We start from the raw sequence: 10000 nt of genomic DNA, 5'->3' as shown, positions 1-10000 counted from the left end.
TTCCTATCTACCTGTCTTCCTATCTACCTGTCTCCCAATCTACCTGTCTTCCTATCTACCTGCCCAGCTGTTTATCTGTCTGCAAGTCTGTCGTCTGTCTGATGTAGGTATCAGTCTCACACAAAATGCAATGGCTAGATTCAACTGATGTGAAGTAGATAGAAAGAGAGTATCTGTGTGGTAAACAAAGCAGACAGAGTGGGACAGAGACAGAGACACAACATTTCCAATTGTATGTTTTTTTTTCCATTACCTTTAAAAAGGGAAGCTAGAAAGTCAAATACATACTAATAAACAAAGCAAAACCACACAAAAAAGAAGAATCACGCAGATGAACAATCATTGCTCACTGTAATTACGTTCTTCCGTTAGTCAGACCTTAAATGAAAAACTCACCAACCCACCAAAGTCACCAATCATTTTACAATTTATGCACACACACAAATACACACACACACAAGACAGAGAGCGAGACAGAGAGAGAGAGAGAAAGAGAGAGAGAGAGAGAGAGAGAGTGTGTGTGTTCATGAGAGAGAGAGAGAGAAAGAAAGAGAGGGAGAGAAAGTGAGACAGAGAGAGCAAGACAGAGAGATAGAGAGAAAGAGAGAGAGAGAGAGGTAAAATACAAGGATGAGGTTCTCACCAGCTCCACAGATCCGTAGTGTTTCCGGCTGAACTCCCCTCTCCTGCAGCCAAGGTCCTCTGACGCAGAGCTGGGACACAAAGACAAACAGGTAAACATCAACATACAAATATCAGGTAAATATCAACACAAACAGGTAAACATTAACACATCAGGTAAATATCAACACACACAAACACACAAGCTGACTGAAATATAAATACATACAAGTTCGCACCTAAGAATGGAAAATAAACCATCCCCTCTACTACTAGGATCCATGTGTTCAGACAGCAGGTGTGTGTGTGTGTGTCTATGAGTAGGTGTGTGTGTGTGTGTGTGTGACTGAGAGAGAGCGAAAGAGAGGAAGGGATATAGAAAGAGAGGTAGGGAGAGGGAGCGAGCAAGAAAGGAAACCATGTACAAGTGTGTGTGTGTGTGTGTGTGTGTCTGTGGTCTGTGTGTGCATGTGTATGTGTGTGTGTGTGTGTGTGTGAGAGAGAGAGAGAGAGAGAGAGAAATTGAGAGAGAGAAAAAGTATATGTATAAGAGTGGGCTGGTGAATGATGATATATGTATGTGTGCTAATGCAAGTAGGGTTAAGCATACGTCTGAGCATGTGTGTGTGTCTCTATGTTTGAGTGCAACTGTAGGTGTGTGTGTGTGTAGGTGTGTGTGTGTGCATGTGTCCACATCTGTGTGTCTAAGTGTGTGTGTGTGTGTGTGAGAGAGAGAGAGAGAAAGATACAGAAAGAGAGAGAGAGAGAAGAGGCCTATCATTACTGTTCCATTAGTGGTGTCTGCTCCTGGAGATAGTAGTCATATGAATGCTGCCTGTTGTCTGACATCCCAACTCGGAGCACGTCTGTGTGTGTGCGTGCAGCAGATGAACTGTGGGGACCTAACCTCCGGTCCTCATAAAACACCTCTAATACATAAAATACCTCCTGCCTCTGCCCTGTCCTTCACCCCAGTTACATCACAGTATGTGTGTGTGTGTGTGTGTGTGTGTGTGTGTGGTGTAAGAGTGTGAATGTGTGTAAGAATGTGTGTGTGTGTGTGTGTGTGTGTGTGTGTGTAGAAGATAGCACTTGAGTCTTTGCAAGTATATACATGTAGGAGGAGGATGAGGAGGACGAAGATGTTAATATTGATGATGATAAACTGTTACTGCTGTAATAATACGTAGTTGGATCATTTATTTTATAGTATTTATGGTATTGCAGGGCATTTGAACTACATTACTGTTGAATGTATAGTAACACTATGTTTCCAGTCTAACACTGTATATATTGATAATCTGTAACAGCTTGTTACAGCCCTGTAAGAGTGATAAACTGTGACAGCACTCTTTGACACTTACCACTAGCGCTTTAACAATATGCAAACTGAAACCGAAATCATGATAAAAAGTGCCCACAATCTCGTATCACGATTCAAGATCAGCAATTCTGCTAATCATGATGATGCTGATGCTGTGTGCAAAAATGTGATAATAAATGCACGAGATAGAATGGTGATAGATGTGTTGAGGTGGAAATGATGATGATGATGATGATTATGGTGATGATGACTATGAAGATGATTGGGATCATTAACATTGATGCTGATTGAGATTCAATGAATGTGTTACTCAGTAGTGACAATGATGATGATGATGATGATGAGTCCAAGGAACATCTCAGTCAGTGGCATTCCAATTTTATAGACACTGTTGTGTTGCCACAGCAACAGAATGTCCGCAGTGAGGCAGGTGGGAGTGGCCAAGGATCAAAACAAACAAGTGAAAGGGTGAACTCCAGTGAAACTCCAGCATTACCATCCATGTTCGCTTTTTCTCAGTAACAAACAGCAGTATTTCCCATACATTGACTTATCACTACAATATCAACTTTGACCACCACACAATGATTTGCCATGAGCGAACCTGCCCCTCCTATGCATGCACGTTCAAAGAAAACATAATCAATGGTGCAAGGATTGTTGTTGGCATAGAAGACGTAAATCGGGAATAAATGAGGTTAGCAACATAACCATGCTGCACAAAACTGTTGAAAACCCCCACCCCCCCACCTAACCTAAGAAAGGGTCACCTAACAAAGACAATAAAAACAGGACAGAAGGATCAAATAGCCTACAATACAAACTGCAACAGAGAAGGAAATATAGATAGCTGCCAATGCCCATGTCCTGCCCAGAGTATTTCACACACACACACACACACACACACACACATACGCACACACACACACACACACACACACACACACACACACACACACACACACACACACACACACATGCACACACACATGCACGCACGCACACACACATGCACGCACACACACATACACACACACAGAAAAAGAGATAGAGAGAGAGAGAACGATAGATAGATAGAGAAAGAATGCTCATCTGTGGTGTTTTACAGTAGTTTCGTGTGGGCAATGGAAACAGCTGTGATCACTAATGAAACTACTGGAAACATCATTGATGAGTATTCAGTATTTCTGAAACAGTGCAACAACATTCTTAAACAGGAGAGTTTACTGGAACCGTGGAGAGAGAAAGACAGACAGAGAAAGAGGGAGAGGAGGAGAGTAACACACGTCATAATCCCATCTCCATCCACGGCATCTAACATTTCTGACATCAAACAGGCCATCCAAAGGTTGCTTTATTTTATTAGCGCCCTGCCTGTCGTGCTTTATCTGAGTAGGCTACCAAGTGAAAAGCCAGCCTGCTTACATCATACAGGGCAAGTGAGTAGCCTAGGAGGTGAAGGAGAGGAAACGCAAACGTAGAGAGCCAGCCTATATAGAATGCATTGTGCGGTCCCCCGCCACTGGACAGTCTTTTTCTTCCGCTACCGTTCTCGCTTAAGTGTGTGAGTCGCATGGAACTCCATTCTACCGTGAACGACGGACCATTAGCATAAATAATTAATGTTTTCCCTGTGTCTGTTTTTCAGCTTACTTTGACAAAAAATATAACTGTAGTGAGAGAAAAAAAAAACACTTTAAATAGAACTAACCTCGTAGTGTTGTTATTCGTATTCATACTGTATGTGCCTTGTTTCCTAACATTATAGACTAATCTATTTCAAACATGTTTTCATTTACTTAGTTTCAGAATAGCGATGGAAGCATATAGGTGACTGGGTAGCATACCCCTTTGGCAAAAAAACAAACAAACAAACACACACACACACACAATAAAAACAACTGACTTTTGTACAAACCATGACACAGCCAACCCTGAATATTCCCCGTCCACAGCTTTATGGCGATCAGTGAGCTTGCCTCCCAATGACATAGAAACCTTTAACATAGTCTTGCAATGAGAAGCAACCTCCGCACGCCGAGCCCTCAGTTCGCTAAAATATCGAGGAGAGGTGGCAGGCTAACAGCTCTGCTTGTTGCACACTGCAGGCAGGGAATGCACCAGAGAGGCACGGATGTTTTCTGACAACAAACACTGCAATGACAGCACGCCCAAACTCAATGAATACACAGATCACAGTTTCAGGGTAGCTTTCCATTCTTGCGCCTATGCCAAGCCACCTGAGACGAAATTCACAGCACACACACACACACACGCGCGCGCGCGTGCGCGCGCACACACACACACACACACACACAGAGAGAGAGAGAGAGAGAGAGAGAGAGAGATAGTATGACATGCAGTCACTGCGTTTACCGTTGGTTGAAACTCAACAGTTTGTTAGCCGCGGGGTCTGGAGCGCTCATGGCCCCACGTAATGTTTTTCTCTTTCCGCAGTCAAAGTTGGTGTTTTTTCCCCCCCTCCGTTGCGTCTCTTCTTCACCGGAGACGACTAGTAACCATCACCGCAGAGACATTCCCGGAGCGTCACTCTTCCTTCTCCTCTCTCATAACTAGACGTCCCCCTACGTATGAGTGACTGTGAATGTGTGTGAGAGAGAGACCCTGTGTGTGTGTGTGCGTATTTGCTGGAGTGTGTGTGCGTCAGTTGCGTGCGCAGTGGCTGCTGCGCTGGTTGACGGGTTGTCGACGGCCAACACACTGGTGCGCTTTGCGCTGGAAGAGGGGATGGTGTGTTTGTGTGTGTGTGTGTGTGTGTGTGTGGGGGGGGGGGGGGGGGGGGGGGATCTCGGTGGATTCCCTTTCCTTGCGACTGCGCGCTGCATGGTGCTGCTCGAGCTCGCCGTTCTGTCCGCAAAAACATCGTGCCTTCCCTTCCCACGCACGCACCGGGTGGTGGAGGTATACAACCCATCAGAATGCGTTGACTTGCGCAGTTTACCACTTAATATGTATGCTATTCATTGTAATGTTTGATACACCGTGGATAACGGAGCTTTGGCTGTGCATGCTATGATATGGCTCTTGTCTAATTAACGGACAGGCCATGGATAGCAACAAAACACTTGCAGCATGTTCAGAGTGTGGACCCCATATCTAGACTTAGGCAAAGTGTCTCCTTCCCTTTTGCCCTGTCAAGATCTGCACCATGTCAGAATGCACGATGCCTCAAACTTCCACAAGGGTCTCCGGCTGCACGTTCCACCCAAGAAATAAGGGGCTCCTCCGTCGCTCATGGAATTACACTCGATTGGGGTGTGTTTCACAAGTGCATAACCTCACACTGGCGTCTACAGAAGCAGCAAATTAACCGTAGTCCCACATAACGTGGGCGAGTAGCATTCAGCATTCCGCCGTTTTTCAATGCGGAAACTCCTCTTACGTCAGTGTTCAATTAGGCATTGCTCAAATTTCAGAGGGGATCGCATAATCCGAGTGTGGTTCTTTTCAAAGGAAGCAAGAACAAAAACAACTTGAAAACGTCCCTGGATTTAAATTCATGTTGCGATCTGCTATAATTGAACGGAACCCCGTCCGTCAGTCAACAAGATCAATGGGTTCTCACCACATCGCGACCAACAGGGAAAAATAACACAGACGCGAACAGAAGACCTCTCCATTCCGCCAGGGAAGCGTGACGTGCTACATGCTGTAACTCATATATCCTAAGCGGGCTTGGAGTCTTGAGTTTTTATTGTGTAAATATATTAACTAATGCCACACACAAATGCAAACACATACACACAAAGCCCTCCAGTTGTTTGATTCCTCCTTCAGAATCAATGACTGACTGGGAAACTGTTCCAGTCACAAGGCCTGTGGACTAATGCACACGCACACACACACACACACACACACAGAGAGAGAGAGAGAGAGAGAGAGAGAGAGAGAGAGAGAGACCATATCTGAGGGATATAAGTGTATATTTGCCAGTGTGTGTGCCATTGTGTCTTTATGTGATAGAAAGATGGGGTTTGGAAGCCTGCGCCTCTGTGTGTGTGTGTGTCCTGTTTGTCCAAGGGTATAGCTCACTCAGCATTCATCTTGCAACCAGTAACCATGGCAAACATCAAGTCCTAATGACCTTATTGTCCTCACCACTGTGTGTACACACACTAGGAATTTGTAAGTTTGTGTGTGCGTGTGTCTGTGAGTGTGTATGTGTCCTGGTGTGTTTGTGTGTGCGTGCCTGAGTGTGTGTGTGCGCCCATGCCTGCACGAGTGTATGACTGTGTGGGTGTGTGTGTGTGTGTGTGTGTGTATGAATTACAGGGATAAAAATGACGTGTACTTCTTCTGTCTTTGAAGTGTGAATCATGCAAAGCGTTGCGTATTCTACGTGTGTGTGTGTGTGTGTGTGAGAGAGAGAGAGAGAGAGAGAGAGAGAGACGGTGCATTTGTGTGTGTATGTGTCTGTGTGTGTGTGTGATTGTGTGTGTGTGTGTGTGTGTGTGTGTGTGTGTGTGTGTGTGTGATTGTGTGTGTGATTGTGTGTGTGTGTGTGTGTGTGTGATTGTGTGTGTGTGTGTGTGTGTGTGTCTGTGTGTGATTGTGTGTGCGTGTGTGTGTGTGTGTGTGTGTGTGTGAGAGGGAGAGTGTGCTGCAATTGGCCTCTCTGATCTCCCCCAATCAGTCTTCCCCATCGCTGCCCCAGGGCGTGTCCATAATCCTCCCCTCTCTCACAGACCTGTGGATCAGGAGACGATGAGCTCATCAGTCCAGTCCTCCACCTCCTCCTCTCTCTATCCCTTGCTTTTATTCTATCTCTCTCACCTTCTTTCTTAATTACTCACAAACTCATGTCTCTCATGCCAACTATCTATTTTTCTTTCTCTACCCCCTCCCTCTCTCATTCTTTCCCCCCTCTCTCTTCCTCCCTCTCTCATTATTTTCCTACTGTCTCTCTTTCTCCTCATCCATCTCTTCCCCTCTCTCTGTCTTTTCTCCCTCTCTCTACCTTTCTTGTTCTTTTTCCTCTCTCTCCCCCTCTCTCACTTATTTTCCTCTCTCTTTCTTCCTCATTATCTCCTCTCTATCTTCCTCTCTCCCTCTTTCTTTCTTTTTCCTGTCTTTCTTTCTCCTCATCCCTCTCTCACCCCCCTTATCTTCCTCCCTCTCTCCCTCGTTCTTCTCCTCTGTGTTTTTCATGGGTCCCATCTCTCCTCTTTTCATCTTGCCTTTTTCCTGATTAACTCTGTCAGGTTTGCTCTCTGTGGAAAGAGCACCATCAATAATAAGACCCCCCCCCTCTACCTCTTTATGTGTGTGTGTGTGTGTGTGTGTGTGTGTGTGTGTGTGTGTGTGTGTGTGTGTGTGTGTGTGTGTGTGTGTGTGTGCGCGTGTGTGTCCAATAACTGAAGCTCATTTCTGTTGGTCCGTTCATGTTGGTCCGAGTGTTATTGTACTGTGAGTCTTCAAAAGAGCTTGGGTTATTGCCGGAGCCATACAAACTGCACACACACACACACACACACACACACACACACATACAGTGAAATGTATACCCCATCATCACACCCTCCTTTACAATTAAGTCCACAAATCCCTCTTTTCTCACCCACCCATACACACACACACACACACACACACACACACACACACACACACACGCACACACACACAGGGCGTGAGGTAAGCTGTAACTAGAGGAAGTGGAGGTGTATCGGGTAGCTCGTCTCCCACTTTAGCTGCTCCCACTTGTGACATCACAAAGAGTGATGGAATGTGCTCCCCGGCAACCACTCTCAGCTCATTAATATTTCAGCGGCCAAAAAGAAAAAAAACAACATGGGAGACACACACACTATCACCCTGACAGCATATGCAGTAGACTTCCGCTAAGTTATAGTAAATGATTGTGTAAGTCCGCATCCGTATATAGTCAGAGTTCAGTATTTTGACCAGTGTGTTTGTGTCTGTGTGTGTGTGTGTGTGTGTGTTTGTGTGTGTGTGAGTGTGTGTGTGTGTGTGTGTGTGTGTTTGTTTGTGCATGCATGTGATATGTGAGTATGTATTTAATTCAAATACATGATAATGGGAGAAACATGACTACTGAGTCTCAGGTAACAAGGACAATGCCAAAATTACTAGACACACACACACACACACACACACACACACACACACACACACACACACACGCACACACTGACATTCAATACTCAACACACAAGCCACATAACCACAAGCGTTTGCTGTTTTCTGAGTCCAACACTGTTAGACTCACACTCAGTAGTAATTTCTACTAGATGTTTTCGTTCATCAAAAGACAATGGCAAAAAATATGAAATTTGTTTTGAGATTAAAAATGTACTTCTTCCTGAGAACTATATATGTTTTGAACACTGTGTTTTCTATTTTCTGGTGTATTGTTTAGTGACTGCTTGATAGTGTATATTATTTTGATCACTTTGTTTATGATTTGAGAGCAGTGTTTTGAAGCGAAAGTTTAATTTTGAGCACAGGTAAATCTGTTTTGAGGTGAAAGTTTCATTTTGAGCACAGGTAAAACTGATATGAGGCGAAAGTTTGATAAGTATAAGTATAAGTATAATATTTGGATTTTGCAAGAGGAGTCAGAGGTTTTGTAAATAGTGCTTGAAGCTGAGGTTTTGTGTTTAATTTTTAAGAAAACAGAGCATGGTTTCAGAAATTGTGTTTTAGCAATTGAGAAAAACTGTATTAAGTATATGGACTCTAATCAGGGCTGTTTAGACTCAGAACCCTACATGTGGGATGCACACTTCCCAGGCTCAGAGGAAGGACTCAGAACCAAGGACTCAGAACCCTACATGTGGGATGCACACTTCCCAGGCTCAGAGGAAGGACTCAGAACCCTACATGTAGGATGCACACTTCCCAGGCACAAAGGAAAGGAGTTGGCACACTCTAAAAAATGATTCAGAGGTTAGTAGATACAACTTAAAATGAAGAACATTTTCGACATAAAAAAATTAAGTTTGCTACTTGTACATGTATAGGTGAGTTGACAATTTATTTTAAGGAGTTTGTAATACTGAAAAAGAAAGAAAGCTGTCTCAACTTATTCATATATGGATTTTCAACACACAGTCTTGCTTTCACCTAACAATAGAAAGTATTAAGTTCCTGAAACTTGTAAATCTCGTGACCAAACTTATAAAGCTAATAACACGATTGAACGTTCAGGACCTTCCAGACCACGCCTGAGAAGTAACAGAAATTATGGCACAGGATCCTGTAGCCTGCATCGAACATCACAGGTACGTGCAAAGTAGTCTAGCCTACTATTTTTGTGTTTGTTTTAAAAGCAACAGCTATCAAACAACGAATCAACCAACACACAAACAACAAATCTTTGTCACGTGACACTCAAATGAAATTAACGCTACAGCTTGCCCTTTTGCTAATTTGAATATTTGAAAAGATGGATTTTAGCTATCTACAGACAGTAGCTATCGTGTCTTCCAAGCTAGCTGCTGCTTGTACGGTAATTAAACCATTTGAAAAGATGACTTTGGTAGCTGGCGTCTTCAAAGTTACCTGCAGCCTGCCCTTTGATCATTTGGAGTTAGTAAAGGTAAATTTAGCTGTCTGGTGTCTTCAAATTTCACCGTGGCAGCTGTATTCCGCACTTAACATTTTAGCATTGCTAGTTCTAACACTGCACGTGTTTGAGGATCATATTTGGTCGTCCTAGTTAAGCCTAACATTGTCACTATTTATGAAGGTTTGTGGGCCATTTGACATTCTTAGCTTAACCTGAACATAGGCCTAATAGGTAGGCCAACATTTATTTATTTTTGAAGTTTGAGAAATATTATGTGTCAATCCCTGCAAACCATGTAGATTTTGTTCATTTTGTTGTTTGTCTTGAGGTAAATTTTCTAACATTGTGCCTTTCTTTTATACAGATAAATGACGAATTCAGACGGAGCTCTACATTCATTCATTGCACAACTGGACCAGTTGCCATTGCTTTAAAAATAAACAATGCTTTCAGAAAATTTAAATTGCTGTGTGCTTTTATTCAGACAGAAGTGAAGTAAGTTACTA

At 43.5% G+C, this 10000-nt stretch overlaps 1 protein-coding gene and 1 long non-coding RNA gene across 3 annotated transcripts in view; one reads left to right on the top strand and one right to left on the bottom strand.

Moving 5' to 3' along the window:
* The window catches only part of garnl3 (GTPase activating Rap/RanGAP domain like 3), an 85789-nt gene that overhangs the window by 57799 nt on the left and 17990 nt on the right, over nucleotides 1-10000 (bottom strand). Inside the window, 1 exon segment of the mRNA XM_042058905.1 lies at nucleotides 644-713. Within this exon segment, the coding sequence (XP_041914839.1) occupies nucleotides 644-713 (70 nt within the window).
* Nucleotides 8887-9957, top strand: LOC121679856. Of its 2 annotated transcripts, XR_006021449.1 has the most exons (3): nucleotides 8887-8946; nucleotides 9134-9207; nucleotides 9859-9957. It is a non-coding gene; the product is annotated as an uncharacterized LOC121679856 (long non-coding RNA). The 2 variants fall into 2 exon arrangements; XR_006021448.1 differs by lacking the exon at nucleotides 8887-8946 and having other exon boundaries at nucleotides 8954-9207.

This window comes from Alosa sapidissima, chromosome 13, assembly GCF_018492685.1.
Source record: "Alosa sapidissima isolate fAloSap1 chromosome 13, fAloSap1.pri, whole genome shotgun sequence".
Taxonomy (NCBI): Eukaryota; Metazoa; Chordata; class Actinopteri; order Clupeiformes; family Clupeidae; genus Alosa; species Alosa sapidissima.
The sequence above is the reverse complement of the archived record's forward strand: the minus strand, read 5'-3'. Positions and strand labels throughout refer to the sequence as shown.